This window comes from Triturus cristatus, chromosome 2_2, assembly GCF_964204655.1.
Source record: "Triturus cristatus chromosome 2_2, aTriCri1.1, whole genome shotgun sequence".
In the NCBI taxonomy this organism is placed as follows: domain Eukaryota; kingdom Metazoa; phylum Chordata; class Amphibia; order Caudata; family Salamandridae; genus Triturus; species Triturus cristatus.
The window spans coordinates 311,706,346-311,726,538 of NC_140582.1; the positions used below are offsets into that span (position 1 = coordinate 311,706,346).

At 41.8% G+C, this 20,193-nt stretch overlaps 1 protein-coding gene across 2 annotated transcripts in view; it reads right to left on the bottom strand.

The window, feature by feature from the left end:
• Positions 1–280: 280 nt before the first annotated feature.
• LOC146862170 (uncharacterized) overlaps positions 281–20,193 on the bottom strand; it is an 86,643-nt gene continuing 66,730 nt past the window's right edge. For both annotated transcript variants that reach the window (XM_085641357.1, XM_085641358.1), the window contains exons 6-7: positions 1,598–1,658; positions 281–1,477 (exon numbers count right to left, since the gene is read on the bottom strand). In XM_085641357.1, coding sequence (XP_085497483.1) covers positions 1,374–1,477; positions 1,598–1,658 — 165 coding nt within the window. In that variant the 3' untranslated portion in view covers positions 281–1,373. The remainder of the gene's footprint in view (positions 1,478–1,597; positions 1,659–20,193) is intronic.

The window sequence follows — 20,193 nt, forward strand, 5'->3', positions numbered from 1 at the left end:
GGTAGCATTTTCTGAAGCCCTTACTAAAAGTCTCGTCAGACTAGCGCATGCGCTGGGTCAGGTGAGACCTAAAAAAAATCTACACTAGTTTGCAGAAAAGGTTATATCACAAACATCAACATTAGTCAACGCGCTGGTGTGCTGCTTCCTCTACACTGCTGTGAACATTTGTACATTTATAACCGTACACACCTGCATATGCAAATTTTGATACGTACTTGTAAACACAAAATATTATTTACCAAAAAGGAAAATACCTAAATAACTACTGAAACAAATATGAGTAGTAAATATAATTGTATTTATTTTCATTATTAAAAAAACTTCCAATTTAAAAAATAAAACGTAAACATTTGAAACAAATCTCCACTAAAAATAATTTCATGGCTCAGAAAATAAAATCAGGCCAGGGGCAAGAAAATGTAGGAAAGCACAATATACATTACATTCACTTTTAATTAAAAACATAAATCCTTCAAACGTATCCGGACCTTGAATTAGATAAAAAAGCATTTTCTTTCAATTTTACCTCAAACTACGCGAGACGTGAGCCTGAAAAAATAAGCTTCTAGCCACTATGGATGCACTTTAAGTATTGTATACTATTAAAATTATGAGAAAGTGACATTTTATCAGCTGTATTCCACTAGAAGTTTAAATAAATGAAGAATCATATTTAAAGACCCCGAAGTGAAGAGAAATGCATCCAAAATCATCAGTGGTATAGTCAAGACAAAAGCTTTCCTTTAGGACACTGCATCAAACTTCAACCAAAAGGGGCTAGCATTTAGGATAAAATCTACCCCAGTAGCAGCATACTAAAAAAAAAAAACAAAAAAAAAAAACCTTTTTTTTTGTTTTTAAATACCTTCTGCAACGGATTTACTTTAGTTTCTCTGTGTAGTAGTCAACTGGTGAACAACACTGCTAAAATAACCTGTTGCCATGGATACTTTTAGTTAAAACTGAAGAGTTTTCAGAAAGGCATTGAAGAATGGTGTGGGGGGGGGGGGGTCAGCAGCAGAGAGCTACTGTGAAGGGCACTGAAGTCAGAAGACAATGGCATAAGCAGTACCGACAAATAAGGCATCAACAGTACTGCTGCAACAGCAATACGTAGACACAAGATTTTAAGACGACATCGTATTCAAAATATCATAGCATTGAAATGCGCTGGTAGTCTCCGGCTGCAGGTTTCAGTTTTGCTTTGTGCACCTTCGATTCTCTTTGAGTATTTTATGAGACTTTTTCCCAATAAAAACATCTCTGAAAATACAAAAGCTAAAGTGTGAAGCCTGAAGTTCTGAGTGTAAAATGTTCAAAGGGAAGGTAGGTTTTGAGCATTATGATAAATTGCCCAAGTTTTCCTAATTTCAAGAAAGCCTGACGTATGGCGGTGGTTTTGAGAAGTCTTCTTCCGCAACAAAATGGCGGTCCCTGAACTGCATGGGAGAGTTAAACACGGTCTCATCTCCACCTGCAAGAATATAGAGAAAGTTCATACATTACAGTTATAATAGAAACACCACAGACAAGGATATTAGACCCAAAGCCATTAAAAGAAGATAGAATACAAAACATGCTCAACTTCAAATACCTCTAAAAGTGCAAACTAGTTCCACAGTTTGCGGAGCGTCTTCTGTCGGCTGTAGCCACTCCTACAAAAATAAGTACATTAGTAACTGTGGTTCAATCCACGCAACGCAAAGCTTTGCATAAACTCTACTAAACAATTATTACTTTTATTTGTCCGACTGTTGCCCAGCTGTGTCTGGGTGAATCCGTATTTGTGTATTGTTCCAGAAAAATTCCTACTAACTTTATATAAACAGAGCGCTGGATAAAACATTGTAGTTAAGCATGTCAAAGTTTCAGTGTTTTCCTAGACTATTTTTGTAGGTTAGAAAAAACAAATATAAATAAGGCATGTATGCCTTACATAAGTGTGAAGCCAGAAAGAATCCAAAGCTCTTTAGCACAAGAAACAAAAATAAACAGCAAAAGGGTATAGAATTAGCTGATCGCCATAACCGAAGATTGGAGGGCCTGAGTAAAGCACATATAAAGGAACAAGTGGCAATCATTAAATGCGGAACACTTGTTAGAAGAGGTGGCAGTAAGGGGTGCCTTAATTTTACATTATCCGTAGCAGAGGTGGGAAAGTCAAACAAAGCTCTAGCCTATTTGTTTGATCCCAGTCCCACGGGTCCAGGAGAGCCCAAACTGAGACAAGCGAATGACTGCTGCTCTCAGTACCCATTGAGACATTGATGTTCCCTGCATCACGTACAGTTATGGTTCCCTGCCTGGAGTGCTTGACTGGTATCCTGGGTTTCATTTTTGCCTCAACCTCACACTAATTTAGTGTATGCATGAAGGCCTAGGCCGGTTAGGTCCAGGACCGGTCTTACACCCTGGAAGGGCACACCAAAAACGTCCCCTTTTAACTGACTCAGGGCTACCATGCCCATCATAGGTTTAGCATGCAGAGGGGGGGGGAGTGAGGGGGGGCAGCATGCCTTTGTGAATCAGTAGTTGACCTTTTACCGGTGTCACTGGAATGGAGGTCTACTGGCCCATTTTGATAAAGCTCTGCTTCTAGGTGCTTATCCAGATCCATTTGTGAACATCCCAAGAGAAAGTTAATCATGTATTTGCATTTAGGCTGTGGTGTATGGAAGAGTCAGCCACAATAATGCAAGGCTGCAAGTCCCATTTTGAAAGCCCTTGGCTTCTTCCTGTGCACCAGATGATGGTGAGGTTGCAATCTCAGACTGTGGAAATGTATTGCTTACATTCCTGAACAATGAGGGAGAAGATCCAGACCTTGAGGTGGGGGAAAGAGGAGACCGGACTCAAGAATTTTGATTAGATCCTTTTGCTGAGAGGAGCTGCTAATTAGTCTTCCTTAGCACTGCAGTTTGGCAGATGGTGGGTGCGATTTTATGGACTGCAGGCTCTATTAAGAGTGAAAAGGGTCCTTTAGGTGAGGTCAGTTTTTTGTCCCTTTCATGATCACTGTGTTTGGCTGTTTAGCACCAGGTGCATAAAGCTCATCCTTTGTGCCCCTCTAGTTGGTTCTCCAGACTGACCAGAATGCAGATGAAAAGAAAAACCAACCCAAACAGGTTTTGAAAGTGTAAATAGAGACCCCACATCTTCAGTTTGCTTAACCTCTATAAAAGTGGGAGGCACTGGCCCACTTGTTATTCCAGTTCTTAAAGTTCTCGTCGACCAAGGAACGGAGTGCTCCAGAGTATTCAGAGGACTGCTGTGCAATCAGCGCTAATGTCTGCCTGACAGCCAGCTTTTCAAAGGTGAGGGGGATATCATCTGGATCAGAATCCAGGTGATATCCCCTGTCCTTGTCGCAAGAAGCTGAATCTCTGGGCTGATGTACCTTGAAGTCAACCTCCGGCTGAGAGAGTGAAAGAACCTTCCAACCCTGCAGAGGTGCAGCTGACGAAGAGCTTGTCCCCCAGGCCTTATGTGTCCACCGGCTGATGGAAGACTGTGGAGAGAGAGACCAGAGTGCCCCCAAGGAATGTTAGTTGCAGACTCTCCATGTGGATGGATCCTGGAGGAATCACTAGCAGCTGTCTTCACTGCCTCAAATAAGTTAATGTCCAAGGCAGAGCCTGCTGTTGTCAAGACGCACTGTGCCCAAGGAGTAGTATGCTGCCATTCGGAAGTCAGTGTTGAGGCAGACTGTACCACTACTGGGCCCTGGGAGTGCTGTTCCACTGCACCTGTGACCCCCCCCTGCCCCTCCACAGTTGCCGTCATCACACTCTGGCCTCCAAACATGGTGGCCTGCCAACTGCAACTCATCGGCGACCTAGGACCCCCCTCTGCTTGCCAGAGTTGACACCTGCCTGCCTTCGAGGTCATCAGATATCCGCACAAGTTCTGCTGAAGTCCCTCCCTGATCATGGGTCAAACTTCCAGCAGACACGTCTCTCGGAAGCAGGAGTGAAGTTGTCACCACCCACATCTTAAATAAAATGTATACGTTGGACCTTTCTTCGAGAGCACCGATGGTGATACACTACCTCTGATGCCTGCCTGTGGGGAGACTGTAAAACCTAAGATTTGCTGCAGGTGCTGAATGATATTAACTGAACGCAAGGGTAATCTATGCACCTAAACCTTGATACTTGACTGAGACCCTAAACCCTTGGGGGTAGACAGACCTAGGCTTGCCAAGCTGGGGAAACCAGAGAGAGGGAAGAATTGGGGCAGAATACAAGGTGCTGTAGCCCAAGTGCCTGACCAAGAATGTGTAGTCATTTTATGTTTAGTGCTGTGAAGTATACGTTTTAAATGTGTAGATCAAAATGCTTTGGCTACTCAGTTATTGTGCTGCAGGGTGATTGAGGGTGGAGCTCTCCACGCTACCTCCCTGAGAAGCCTGTGATTGCTTACCGTCGACACCACAGAGAGTCAAGTGATAAAGCGGTTGTACTTGGCCCTGTTATTATTATAATCTTTATTCGGCATATAAAAATACCATAAAAGATAGATATTTTTAAATGCAACATCAAATCACATAGTCTCTGGAGAGGTTGCCACGTACAAGACAAGAACCAGATATACACTAAAATAATCTACTAGTACTTATAAATCAGCAAATGTCGGTGCAAAATGTCCCCAATTCATCTCGATTTCACACACCCCTCGTGGGTCTTACCTTTAAAGCAGATCTTAAAAAATTAGAAATACAAAAGTGTAAAAACATCTGTTGACAATTTTAAAGACAGCAAGGCTACTCGTGCTTGTCTAAATCCAACTCCTCTTAAAAGGCCCTTCAGGAACATTTTTCTAAGATATTCATAAAACGGACAAAGTAGGACGAAATGTAGGGTATCCTGTGGAGACCTATTGTCGCAGCCATAGGGTCCCCTATCTTCTATATTTACTATAAATTCGCAGGAACAGCCAATAAATAATGAAATAAATTTAATCTAAAACACGTAATTAAAAATATGTCATGTGACTGGTTACGAACGATAAGTATGGTTCTATCCCCTGCGTTGATTTGACCAATACATGTTCTCTCAACGTGGGCTTAGAAATTTCTATAGCCTCACGTTGCACCGTAACATACTTAAAGTACAGATCTTTGATGAGTGCCTTATCCTGGGATTCCCACATTGTCAGGTTTTATAAACAGTTCTACACGCCCTAGTCTAGATAGGGAGTCCTTCACATATTTTAACCAGGGAATTTTAAGCGCGTGATCAAGAGCAAGACAGTCCTGAATAACCATCCAACTGAAACCTGCCTCTTCGTTTGACCAAACTTTTGCCCAACATAATAGCGGCTTAACTGCCACCATATCAGAAATATATTTGAGCCCCAGTTCTTCGTGAACAATATATGCAGGGGTGCTTTGATGGACTTTCAGCGTGCGCCTAAGATATTTATTCTCTTCCATTTGAAGTTTATTAGCCTCAATGAAACCCCAAACCTCACTTCCATATAAAACCTTAGAACAACAGATAGAATTGTATAACTTTAAAATCGTTCCTGGGGTCCACCTTCCTAATCTTTGTGCAAAACTAGCAATTGATCCTATTGGCCCAGTTTGCAGAGCCATAGTTGGATGGGCACTTGGACATCAGAAATTTAAATGACACTCAGGACCTATGGCGGAGGCCAATAGCCCCCACTTGCCTTGTGCCCCTCCCTCCCCCAAACAGGGTATGACACTCCCGAATATACAAAATGTTATAAGAGAAAACACGCTATAACCTAAAAACGCTTAGTTTTGAGAATTATTTCATTGCAATCATTGAGAAGTTTAGCCTTTCCTACAATTAAGGTTTGTCAAGTTAAGTCAGAAGCCAGGCAAGCTATCACTAATAATTCAAAAAAGCATCTACTGCTTTACCTTCCATATCAATCTATCCTTATACACACACACACACAATACATGGATGCATGGGAGCCTGCAATGTCGTGTAATAAAGGAATGACTTAGCTGCTCAACTGCAATAAACTATTACAGTGGAGTTGCCATGTCACAATGTCTGCTGTCAGAGCTGGCAGCTAATGTGAAAGACACAAAGCTTATAATTGTAGCTGAAGTTTAAACAACAAAAATGAGGACTACTATCGGTTCATTCTTATCTGTTTTTCTAAAATGAACAATGAACATCAGAAAATGAGGTTTAGGTTTTGCTTGCTATAGGCCATTACAGGAAAGATATAAAGCTACAGAGAGATTCTACACATTCTGAGCTACTACACGTTTTAATCTAACATACGTTAAACTGATTCCAATATCGTTTTGCAACAAATTAACTGATTTTTGGTACGTTTAACTTTGCGCTACATAAACGATTAATCTTAATGTCTACAAGCATCCTCTCTTTTTCATTAGAACAATTATCACACTAAAGGTTTTAAGTGGTTTGTGGGAAGGGTGATGTTGTGACCAAGTATGGTAAGGAATAAAGTACATGCTGCCATACATTATAAGGATATTCCAAGTCCCCTCGGACTTCCATGGCCTTATAAAGTAACTCTGCCTACGGTCTGGTTCCTCAATATGGTCATGGAATTTGTCAGGAACTTGAAATAGCCTAAAAAGGTACTTTATGGAGTACTTTATCCCACATTTGTATATGAAGCGGGATAGTCTGCATGAGAATGGTACTTAGTTAAACGTTAGCAGAGGGCAGGAGGTGCTTTATGTTAATTAATGTTGGAGAGTGCTTGTGACGTGGCAAGCAGATTCCATTTCGCTAATTATTTAATTGCAGTCATTGAGGTGTAAAGACTCTAAAAAGGAGGGGCTTTGGAGCACCCGACGATTTTGAGTACAGCTCTCCAAGACATGTTCTGTGTTTTATCATAATTTTCTGTAGGAACATTAAAAACTGAAAAGTGCGCTTTTGAATCAAGAGACCGTGTCTGCGTTTGTTTTAAGGTGCAAAGAACACTATTTACAGACCTGCATGTACTAATAGTAATTTATTAAATAACTGAATTCAGAGCACGGACATCGGCTGTTGAACGAGGAGAGAAAGATAAGGCTGAATTGCACAGTGTGCAACCAGGATACCCGAGGTCAAATCCCAGCCTCCCGCTGACTAAACTGTTTGATCCAAGACAAAGCGTTTTCTTCACTATATATCATTTTCCTTAACCAACCTATTTGAGAGCACTTTGAAGCAACGGGGTTCATGGTCTGTCCTATGCAAAAAGTCACTTGTATACGGTTCATATATAATAATCTTTCTCCGTATTTAATAATATATACCATACATATAGTGAAGACGGCAAACGGACACGTCTTGGGTAACTCAGGGCAAAGTCAACAGGGCATGGAGGTATTTTTGAATATTTCATGTAAAAATATAGGTTTAATAAAGGTCCCTCAGTTCAACGACATACTAATATCTGATTAATAAAGAAAAATAAATGTTGCATTTTTTCCATTTAAATTATTTAATACGTTCTTCATTACGTCATTTGTCTAATGTACATAATGAAGCTAGATAGCTCGATTGTCTCAAAGTAAAACCAGGACCATGGCTAGGCTCTTTGCAGGCTTGCCTACCTCCAAGTGTTCACTTTCTCAAAAGAGTACGCAAAGAATAGCACTTCCATTAGAAATTATTACGATAAAGATAACATTTTCCGGAAAATGTGATGTTACAAGCCCATACTTCCACACTCTTCACTAGCTACAGTTTGTTAAAGAACTCCAGTAGAATCATTTGTGAAACACCCGTGTGCGACAAGCAGAATCTTCCAGTTCATAAACTGGCCACAGGATGGCAGCCAAGGACTATTAGTCACTTTCAAAATATAGCAAAAACTAAAAGACATTCAGCCTCATAAGGAGAAACATGGAGGGTTCGATTTACACTTTTTGAAAAACCAAGCACGTCAACATCATTTTTCAAACTTGAACAAATGAGGGGGGGGGGGGGGGGGAGAGAGACAGCATTTGGCTTTCCTGAAGGTGATTCAGTATGTCAAAGGTGAATCACCCCCTCAGATTTTGTGATGCATATGAAATTCCAGATTGTAAAGGAATTTTGCATTTTAAAAATTATATTTGTAATCGCACCCAGATTTAGAGTTTAGCGGGCGGGTTACTCTCTCACAAACATGACCGATATCTAGATTGCCTTACTACAGGTGTATTATATCGTTTGGCATTACACGAACAGTATACCCATCACGTTCGGATGGCGTAATCCATCTGACAAACTCTAAATCCTGGGTACTTGCAAACATTTTTCCAGGAGTCAAAACGTTTGGCCTGTGATAAGACTGCGGGCCACATGGATGCCAGAAGGGTAGCGGCCGGGGTGGACTTAGCGGTAAATTGGGTATAAGAGAGGAAAAACCTATACATCTAGTTGCTGAATTGCACAATATGAAACCAGAAAACCTGGGATTAATCCTGGCTTCTCCACTTAAAACAATTGCCCTGGATTACATAATTTGGTTATTTCACTTTCCCTCCTTTTTCTCAATTATCACATACAAGAGAACTTTAAAATACATGACTTCAGGATGTGTGCTGTGCAAAACCTTCTCCCGTGTTTGGTTTAATAAACTATGTTGTTGAAGTATAATAGCAATCCAGGCCAGACTATCCTAATTTTTATCTTTTGCTGCAAGAGAACACGCTATAAACCATATGAAGTGGTTTCTAAAGTGAAGGGTGCAGGACACCCTAGTTACTCACTTTCTTCAACTTCAATTAACCTTAAAATAAATTCTTGCCTGTTTAACATCTTTTTAATGTTAGCGGTGAGTCGAGTAAACAGCAGCTCAGTGTTGCTGTTGACCAGGGGGCCGCATGTAAAAGTCAATGCTCTAAATCATGCCCTCTGTTAACTACAGCCTGATATTTTTTACATGCATGGCTATTGGGCTGAAGAGGAGCCTCTGTTCCAGAGGAAGGACTTCAAACTAGGTTTCAACAAGTTGTATAGAAGAAAAACATATTCAGGTTAGGTCCAGGGAAGTCTCTCCAGTTACGAGACCAAAAAAAAAAACTGAAAAAGGTCATGAAAGGATTTACAAACTCTTAGATCATTTCGCTTTACAGAAACATTAAGTTTAACTTTTATTTTGCAGACACTGCAAGTATCACTTAAGTTGGCAGAGGCATACATCTCATCCTTAAAAAAAATATATATATATACATACATATACACACACACACACAGTTTAGACATTCAAATTATTATATAAGGGATAAAGTACTCCCTGCATACATTATGATATTGAAAGTCACAGGGGAGTTCCATAACCATATAGAGGAATGAGGCAGAAGGCGAAGTTCCTTTACAAGGTTAACTTTGAGGTGACTTGCAATAGCCTTCTCATGTACGCCATGGAGTACTTTATCCGATATAATATATGGTCACGCCATCACCTTTCCCACAAATCACTAAAAACCTTGGTGCGTAGCGTTATGAAAGAGCAACCATGTTTGAAAACGAAGGATAAAAATAAACCCTCTAGTGCAAAATGTAACATCTAAATCCGGTTAGATATTTTTTGCAAACTGATATTAGAAACAGTTCAACACACATCTGTTTTTTTTTTTCCTTTAAAAAAAAAAAAAAGCTGCAGTAGCTCGGAATATGCAGAACATTCTAGCTTATCTCTACCTAAGGAATACTAAGAAATAAACAGACATTCTCTGACTTGTTATTGGAAGCTATTCAAATAGAGCTGAAGAAAGAAGTAATGTTCAGTTTTCGTTGTTTTAAACAGCTGCTTCAATTATGCTCCATGACCAGACCAGCCTTTCACCTTAGCTCATGGCTCTGGCAGACTGCATTGTGACATCAGAAGTCAACTATAAGAGCTTTTAATAGTAGAGTTCGTACATCTTTTCTTTATAATCAGCGACTAAGTGCATCTCATTTTATTATCTAACACATTCAGTCCAGTCATGGCTTTTAAGAGATACGCAGTGGGAGTTGGCTTTTAAGAGATACGCAGTGGGAGTTGTAGATTTTTTTAAAACCTTGTACAAAGCTACTGCTAATCCCAAAATGAAATATTTTGCTGGCTAAAAATCCAACACTGTCTGAAGGACATACACTTGACGTAAAATTACTTGAAAGCTGTATTTGTAATGTAGTAAGTGTTCTAGGCCATTTACATTCTTACTTCTTGATCCCCCATATACAACCAAATAAAAATCTGGTTCACCTATTTGATGGAAGTGTAATATTCAACTCTCATCATGCATGAAAACCAGCAAAAAAGCCATTTGTTTTGATTAGTGTATAGAGGAAAGTTTTTAACAAGCTTCACTAACTGATATGCCAGGGGTAGCAGCAGGGCAAGTATTTTTAAACACACGCAGATTGAAAAAAAGAGAAGTGGCAGTGGAAATGAGCATGAGAGTCAGAGTTTGAGAAAATCTTGAGTGTGAGAGAGCATGTGAGAGTATGAAAATTTGAGCATATGCGAGTGTGTTGATGTGAATATAGCAGGGTGTGAGTTTTATGCTTGGGATTGTATTCATGGCCCTGGCATAGTGGAGATAATTCTTGGATAATGGGCAAGCGCACCCTTGGCATATGGATACTTATCCTGGCATACAGTTTTTGGTAGGTGGGGAAACCCCTGGCAATATACTGGTTTGACATATCGAAGTAATTCTTGGCATAGGAGACGGCACCCATAGCATAGGGGCACACAAGTCAAATTCTGGTCTTTGCATACCAGAAGTAATATTTAACTATGAGGCGCCTATGGTGTATTAGGGATAGGTGTGTGTATATGACAACACAAAGCACCTTTGCACATACCCCAGTATTGTCCTTTCCCCAAATCTGCACATAGAGCACTGGAATATTTTACGTGACCATTTTCAGTGCACTAGTCATTTTAGGGAATTTATTCCAAAATTGTGTTTTAAATGCACTTATGATTTAATCTTTCAAACTTTAGAAGGGGCGGGGGAAACTCCCATCGAAACCTTACTTGAGAAAGGCTCTCTTGCTTACATTCAGATCATGTATTACACATCTGGCATTCAGCAGTGCCAGTTGAGGATGTGGGTAGAGCCAATAGAGGAAGTGGACGAGCCAATGGAGAAAGTGGTGGAGCTGGGCAAAGTGGGTGTGGCCTCCGACAAACATATGAGCACCTGCACTTCATATTTTACAAATTAAGTACTGGATTGCCACTACCCTTAGAGTAGGATTAGCTGAAGACCATAAACCATCTCAGTCACTCAACCTTTATTAAATTCACTTCCCCTTATCCAATGACTCTCCTGAAAAATTATTACACTAGGCTTTTGCACACATCAAGCAAAAAATTGCCTCCCTCGTCACTTTATTAAGCCTGTTAATATGGAGGCTAATCACGGTCATGCCCATCAACCAAAGAATCCATGAGACATCACCGTAATCTGACAACCAGCCAGTCTTGGCAGGGGTCTCTACCCCAAGCTTCATTAGAATCAGTTATTTTTCTCTTTAATGCACCCAGCACAATTTCCTTCTTTTGTCTCCCCTTACCTATCCCCCCACCCAGTTTCGTCTCCCAGCCTCCCCAGACCACCGCAAACCCTTGAATTACTTAGCCCCTGAAAGCGAAGTCCTCCCTTTTCCACCATATAGTTGGTGCAGTGGATAGGCAACTATGGTTTTCAGCCCCTTTTTAAAAACCAGTTGAAAAAAAACGAGAAAAAAAAACTAGCTTGGACTTCCCTCCAACTGAGAGAGAAACGTTCTTGCCTCTTGCACTACAGAAAAAAACCTGGAATCTCTCAGCCCATAAAACTTACAACTTGGCTGGTTGAATCCCTTGAGCTTGCGCCACTTTGGTCTTAAAAGCATGGATCGTCTGTTTAAATTCGCACTATCTGCAATAAGTTTCAAAGGATATATCAGGGAAGCTTAAAAAAAAAAAAAAACTCTTCACATTTATGGTTTTACATTGAAACGCTTTTCTCCGGATTTTTTCCTGGATACAAACGTCCTGAAAATGTACCAATGTTATGTGAGGTTCTCTCGCATCTTCTGCCACCGCTCCAAAGTGCACTCAATGAGTCGGGGCTATGGATGAATTGGATAAAGGTTCTTTCAACACAGGGGATGAATTAAAATTAGAAACCGCCTTTGTCACTTTCAAATCTCCTTTCCCATCTCTTGTGTGCGCCTGGTTGGAGTCCCCTCGATTTTCCCAGTCCTCTTGCTTCCCACTCATGTTGCTCCTCTCATTTTGCATTGCCAGAGCCATCTGCATCCGATTGGGGAGTGCATCCTCCAATTGGACACCCTCTGCTCCATCTGGCATTAAAATCAGCAATTTTAGTCTTTATTTCTTCCAACTTTTCTTCCAGTTTACCAACCATAGCAGTGTGTGCTACTTTGATGTCTTGAATAGGAGCTGGACATGGAGAGAATCTTCTCCTCCAAACTTTCCTAGTCTGACACAGTTCGATTCGGAGCGATAAGTACCCCTTGTTTCATCAAATGTTCCATCTACATCCTAACTTGAAACCCCGGTTGGACTCTGAGCAGTCAGATTGCGAGCTTGGGCGAAGGAAGGGTCTTTTCCCTCTTTTACATTAGTCAGGGGTAGGGTTAGGCACCCCTTCTCCATATTTTTGTTTAAACATCTTTATAGGTATTTTTCCTTTTTTGAAAAATATTACAGCTTGACATTTGTAAAAATAGCACATCCACCTATACAGAATTGCAGCATGAAAGTAGTTATTTCAGTAATATCGAGTTCTGGAAAATCAAAAAATAATATGTGATAACCATTGCGTCGTATATGCAGTATGCTCGCGATCATAAAACACTGTATGCTACTTTCCGCTATCGTCTGGGGTCTTATGTAATATCTGATTAACAAACAGTTGTACCCTTTATACGATGAGTACATCTGATTACATCAGATGTCCACTACAGGCGTGTAGGTTCAATCAGCTACTTGAAATACAGGGGATTGTATCGTAACCAATCGTATTACAGGAAGATATGTAGATGAAATAACAGGATGAACCAATAAGACACTTATAATAATCAAACCTTCAAGTTAACAATAAATAAAAAAAGAAAGAGAAAAGAGATTGCCATCACATTACAACTAAAAGTATACATGACATTTCTAGGTCTACACATGTTCATCTCGACCCAGACTCTGCAGCAGCTCACCAAAATGACGTGCGACTTCAGAAAGCATTAAAAACCACTAACAGCAAAACCTTGGTAGTGTGTGTCGAGTGGTTAGGAGGGCGATTGGTGATCCGTTGCAGAAAACTGTGGCAGTGTCCGTGAGTACAAGAAGGACTCCAAGTATGGGAGGAACTAAGATTAGGTTAGGTATTGGTGGGAGGGGTAGGTGTGCCATTTACATGTAGCCCATTCTTGAAGGTGATGAAGATGTTATCTCATCATTGTGCAATGGGGCATTTGCGGAGTCCCGCTGTTTCCTCTCTATGTAATGCGGTGCTCTCCACCTGTGCCCAGATCACAAGCGATCTCTCCCAGCTGATCGTTTCAGGATGTGCCCTGTGCTTCCATATTTTCGTTATTAGGCGTTTTGCTACTATTAACCCCAGAACCGAGACGCGACTTTATTCTTTTTGGACCCGGCATAGACTTCCCACATGTGTGGTAGGGGGGTTTCAGTGCAGCAAGCAAGTGACGTGGCTACTGTTTGCCAATAGTTGTGCATAGAGGCGCAACCCCACAACATATGGAGGAGGTCCGCATTTAGTTGCTGGCAGCGAGGACTTGCTGATGTAGTGATGGTGAAGTATCTATTTATGTTATCTGGTGTGAGATATGCATGTTTTACAATGTATGTTTGAATCAGTTTAAATTTGGAGCTTCTCGGAATATATGTAGAACTGGCCAAAATAGCATTCCACTCCTTCTCCGTCCAGGGTGTACCCCGGTCTTCTTCCCTGCGAATTCGGAGACTCAGCATTGGTTTCAATGTATGTGTAAGAAGAGCGGTCACTAGCCAGTGCACTATGTGGGAGCCCGCCCCCATGACATGCAAGTATTGAATTAGAAGGTGCGTAGACGGCTCGGTCGTCATGTCTCCCCAAGAGGCTAACAGGGTTCTGATGAAGGAGGTGTGCAATAGAAATTGTCCTGTCGGCAGCCCACTGTTCCTGCTAGAGCAGCAAAGGTAAGTAGTGTGCCATCTGAGTACAGGTCACCCAGGGTATTCATCGAAACCCAGGACAGCGGTATTAAGTTTAGGTAAACAGTGCCACTGAAAGAATCACACAGTAGAATATCTGGATATATCAAGTTCATGTGACAGTGCTGAAAGGTGAGGAGAACCACCAACCTCCCCAAGATAGGCCTGAGCCAGCAAGAACAAATAACCCTCCCCAGCACACGTCGAGTACAAGTGAAGTTTTTCAATTAAGCAGTGTACGTAGTTAGCACAATACATATAACATAAACACGATTCTTTTGTCGCTCCTCTTGGTTGTTTAATAGCGTTGATCTTCAACCAGCTCCCAACAGCCAACACGTGTTTCGTCGCATACAGGGAGGTTTATCCAGTGACTTTTTCAAGGCTATATCTCCTCAGTAGAAAACCTTCGATTTGTGGTGATACTTCGAACCCACATAGGGTTTCAGTCTAGGCGGCGTCACAATTTCAGTACTCCTATCAATATCCATGGATCTCGGTATGACCCGTATCAAAATGGCTTAGATTCAAATTCTCAAAGTACCGGATGCCGCCACTCGTGTGGTGCCAAGTACAGTAACCGAAACACGTGTTGGCTGTTGGGAACTGGTTGAAGATCAACGCCATTAAACAACCAAGAAGAGAGAAAAGAATAGTGTTTATTTTATATGTATTGTGCTAACTACGTACACTGCTTAATTGAGAAACTTCACTTGTACTCGACGTGTGCTGGGGAGTGTTATTTTTACCCAGGCTATCTACTCCTGTGCATGCCAATGACTAAGAGCTTCATCAGAAGTGCCAGCCCTCCCTCTGGGTGTCCCTAGGAGTGGAAGTATTGGGGCGTTTGGGAGTGTTGCCCGGTTGAGAAATAAGCTCCGCCTATAGCATTTGTATGCCAATGCCAGGTGGAACTGAGATGGTCGCGGGGTCCAACGATGGGGTGAAAGAGGTGGTAGATTTGTGATTGAGTCCAGGGCTGCTGCAAGCTTGCCGTGTATTCCAATACCCTGCCACCAAGCCATCTCGTCACCCACTGTAACTGTGCCGCTATATAGTACAGGTCCAGATTAGGAACTGCCAGCCCTCCCTGGCTGACGGGGCGCACAATTTCCACAGTGTTACACAAGACCTGCCCTTGTTCCAGATTAGATCTCACATCATACATTCCAGCTCACGAAATATTCTAGTAGGGACATATACTGGAAGATTTGAGAAATAATATAGTAATTTTGGGAGGGCTATCATCTTGATCAGGGAAATGCGGCTCATGACAGTCAATGGTAGCGACTTCCAGAATTGTACCGGTGCCCTGACTGCTGATATCGCCCTTGTTAAATTACCGTCTAATAAATCTTCGGGTGTTTTGTAAATAAAGATACCAAGGTAGCGAAACGTGGTAGTATACCACGTGAGAAGAGTGCCATCGAAAAGAACCTCAGTCTCAATTGTGTCGGCACTAAAGGGATAGACTCCCGATTTATCCCAGTTGACCCGGAGACCTGACACTGCCTCAAAGGCTGCAAGTGCCTCCGCTATAGATGTTGGGATGTTATAAATATCTCGAACAGATGAGCTTACCGGTCCTGACCCAAACAATAGGTCACTGGTATAGTAGCTGAACCATTCTCAGGTACTGATCTCCAAGATCATATTTTCGGAGAACCGCTGCCAGATAGGGCCACTCCAAAGAGTCAAAAGCTTTCTCCAGGTCCAGCACCAAACAGCCAGATTGGGGCCATATATGTGTCGCGTAGTGTTGAAGTCTGAACAGTCTGCAAGTGTTGAGCGATGTGCTCCTAGTGGGCACAAAGCCATTCTGGTCTGGATGCACTGGAGTTTTCACAATGGGCGAGAGACGCTTCGCAAGTATGGATGCAAAAATCTTGTAGTCGGTGTTTGAGTGCTAAAGGGTGATAAGAGCCTAAAGACTCAGGATTCTTATCGGGTTTAAGTAGAGATACTAGTAAGGCCTCATTGTGTGTGTCCGTGAGGGTGGATTCATCAATCGTGGTCTCGAATACTTTCAGTAGTTGCGGTACTACAATGTGTGTATACGCTTTGTAAAATTCTGTCGGTAGTCCGTCCGGACCTGACGCCTTCCCATTAGAGTGAGAATATGTGGTCTCGGACTTTCTCCGGGAGGAGGGGGTCGTTCAGTTCCTCTTTCTGAGCACATGTAGGATGCGGCAACGCTATCCTCTCAAGGTAGAGCCGCAGCTCCTCAGGTGTGGTCTGTATGCGAGATTTATACAGGCCCCGATAATGTGTCACAAACGCATCGTGTATGTCTCATTGCGTATATGCCATGCCCACCTGTTCCGTACGTATCGACGTTATCGGAGCCGATTAATCATTCTGCCGGACAAGCCCATGTGAGTAACTTCCCAATTCTACTGTGCCCTTTTGTTTTAATGCCAGGTTTAGGGGTAGAGGAGTTTCTGTAGCTTTTGGGTCTCTTTTCAGCATCCCCCTCCCCACTTCTTACCTCTAGGAGGTCCCTTCCATTCTCTCCTCTTAGCATATCTTGCAGCTATGTGGAGGACTTAAGATGGCTCATTGTGGTGTTTATGAAATAAGAGAGAGGATCTAGTTTGCATGATTGGCTTAGCTTCGCATGGGCACTATCTTGATATGGTTTTCCTTATGAAGGTCTTCCTTTTTAAACATACCTTCAAATTAATGTATATGGCTCCCATCCACCTCTATCGCCCCCCCCCTCCCCCGGCAACAAATGGCTGCCACAACCCAATGCTTATAGCAGCGAAGGAGTTCACGTTTTGTCACCCCTCTCACTGATGATCGTTAAGAGTTCCTAAGGAGGGGAGCCCTGGGCTCTAATCCCAAAGTGTATTCGACCAACAGAGCCGTGTTGTAAGCAATTAAAAACAAAGTTCCATATCCTATACACAACCTATCAATCATTTAAAAAATGGTTTTAACAGGCACACCAGCATAGCAAATGTGGGAGAGCCAGTATCAGCCGGTCGTATTTAGAATGTTGCAGAAACCTAGGGGATGGTTTATATAGACACTGATTTGTAGAGTGTGGCTAATCACCCGTGAGGATATCCAGGCACTATCCATAGGCATGGGGAGTTCACTGGATAGTGAGCCAAAGCAGAGACTCGAACCTGGATCCCTAGCTCCAAAGTTGGCAGCTCCGATTGTTACATTACATCCCCTCCAAATTAAATAAATACTTCGATTTATTAAGAAGTCTTTATGCACGGGGTCCCCTCAGGAAAAAAAACATCAAGGCTAAGCTATATCCAAAAGCATCTTACCAGGCTTCAAGAAGCATGCAATATTCACACCTAAAGTCGCTGTAGGAGATCAGATCAAAAGCATTTGGGCACTTCTCCCACGTATGGGGCTTTAATCCTTCGCCTACCAGCAACCACAGCTACCCTGCGACCGAGTCTCTCAGAGGCCGGCCTACAGCCCTACCGAACCTTCGTTGTAATACAGCAGTGGAGCCTCTTGCCTCCCTGCCTCCACCCGCAGCTCCAATGAGTCACTATGGACAAAAGATTTGCTTAGTCTCTTCTTCCATCCACCAGCCCAGGCTCTCAGTTTCAGCCTAAATTGCTACGAGCGCGGACTACTACCTCCTCCAGCTCTGCGGGGTTCAGATGCTGAGATGCCAAGGCAGGAGCGATCAGGCACATGGCCTATAGGGCTCCCAAATCTCACAAAATGTCATTGTCAGGCAAACATCTCCAAGCAGTACTAATGCTAATGATGAATTTAGTCAAGACCATGAGGATTGCATTGAAAAACTTTATTCTATCCTCTGGTAGCTATCAGAGAACAGAAGCAGTAAAGGATAAGACAGCTAATAATAAACTGGAAACTGCTCACACAAATGTTTTTGTGACTGTTAGCAGCCTTTTTCCCCAGGCATTAACCCCCTCCATTGGCCATGTTCCAGGACCTCATTTCAAATGGGCTCTAAAACTACAGACAAAACGGGAGCATGCACATCACCCGCCAGCTGCCAGATTTGTTCTTCCACTCCACCATCTGTTTGATTTTCAGCAACCTATCCATGTCAACCTGGAATCTAATATTGCTTTAACTTCAACAAGAGGTAATCAGTCACTGAATCAAGAGTCAGTCATTTGAGGTTTTAATAAAGCTAAGTGTAGCACTGTGTAAAATTTTCATAGAAGGCAGGAAGGTCCCAACACATGGCACTTTGAAAGTAGATACCGAAACGGATATGGGTTAATGTGTCTCCATTGTAACTTTGCTTGCTCGAGATACTTCATTTCGGTTAAAAATAACCATAAATGATTTCACAAAATAGTACATTTCCACAGTACATCATATCGGAAGTAAAATGCAATACAATGCTGCATATTTCATTATAAAGTCAACCTAAATTTAACCAACCAATTTAGCGATGTTCTAGCAGTATCACGAGTTTAAGTATTTAGATTATTAAAAAATATTTTTTTTAAATACAGTTTTTAGGAACAACTTTCAGGACATTCTAAAAACACAAAATAAAATACATATGTGAACAAATAGATACCAATAAAACCATTTCTTTAAAAAAGATATTTTCATAAGACCGATTTATCACGCAATATACAAGTATATATTTCGTTTAGTTCTAGTAAAGTGCACGTACCAAACTCATAGTAATTTCCCATTCATTTTCTCTGCCTAGAGTTTCAGACCTTCCCTTATCAAGCTTACACCAAACAATTATCGACTAACACTAAAAACCACAGTCTGCCTGGTGTCAGAACGTAGCAGTTTTCCTGCTTCAAGGCATGATCTAGTACCAAGCAACCGGCAAATAGGTTTTATCCATTTATTCCTGCAGCGCGCATAGGCCGGACAGAAGAACAGCAGATGTGTCTCGTTCTCCATTGCACCTAAATTACACGAAACGCATGTGTCCTCCTCGTCCTTGCCCAGCGCCCATTTTACTGTGTTTGCCTTTATTTGTAGGATACCATAGTGATATTTAAGGTATAAGGACTTAGCTAATTGTGGCTGTATCCATTAAGGGTTCAAAATTCCAAGCTATTTTCATTTGGAGGAACCGTGTGGTTAATGACCCAACCCTAGGAGAATGGGACACGGAATCATGTATAAAAGACCAGTAGGTTTCCTTTAAAAGTTTTTGAGGCAGATGTCAAGTCGGAGGGCTCATCCCAGTAATGCCTTAATCCCAATTTAAAAAACCCATCGTGAATGTGCTTTAACCAAGGCAAACCTACACCTTCATTTAGACCGAGAATTTCTACAAGACCCTTCCTGTAGTGAATAAGCTCCTATGTACTCCATAAGCGAACCCAAAACAACAATGGTCTAAGGTTAGCCTGGTCATCCACACGATTAAAATTTAAATCCATCAATACAGGAGTAAGTGGTGTTCGTGTGGGCAAACTTAATATTTTTCTAAGAAACTTATCTTCACCCACCTTGAATGTTCCATTTACCGCAGGACCCCACAGCTCTGCCCCGTACAATGAAGCAGATTGTGCTTTATATTTATACACTTCGAGAGCGGGTGAAATTGCTTTGGATGTACTACCTTCGATTTTCCTGATTAATGGGAATGTGTTCTGGAGGAGTATAGTTCTCCTTTTTTCTAACTGGAGCCTCCAGGTCAGTTTTGAATCCAAGGTAATACCCAAATAATTAAAATCGTGCACAAACTCGATTATTTGATTGTCCGCAGTTCAATTTTTCTTAAAAGTTGTGGGTTAGTTGACATTTTTGTTTTACTGGGATTTATTTCTAACCCCTTGGCTTTACAGTATTTCCCAAATGAGTTTATTAAACTTTGTAGACCCTTTTGGTGTTTGGGAAATTAAAATCGTATCATCAGCAAAGAGGAGTGCCGGTACAGGCAGCCCTCCTAGCCTGGGGGAATCATGATCACATCCCAAGAGATAATCAGGGATGTCATTAACTTATAAAGAAAATAAAGTCGGAGCTAGAACGTACTCCTGTCTTACACCCCTGTAAACCCCAATTGGTTCAGTTCGTTCGCCTCGTGGACCCCAT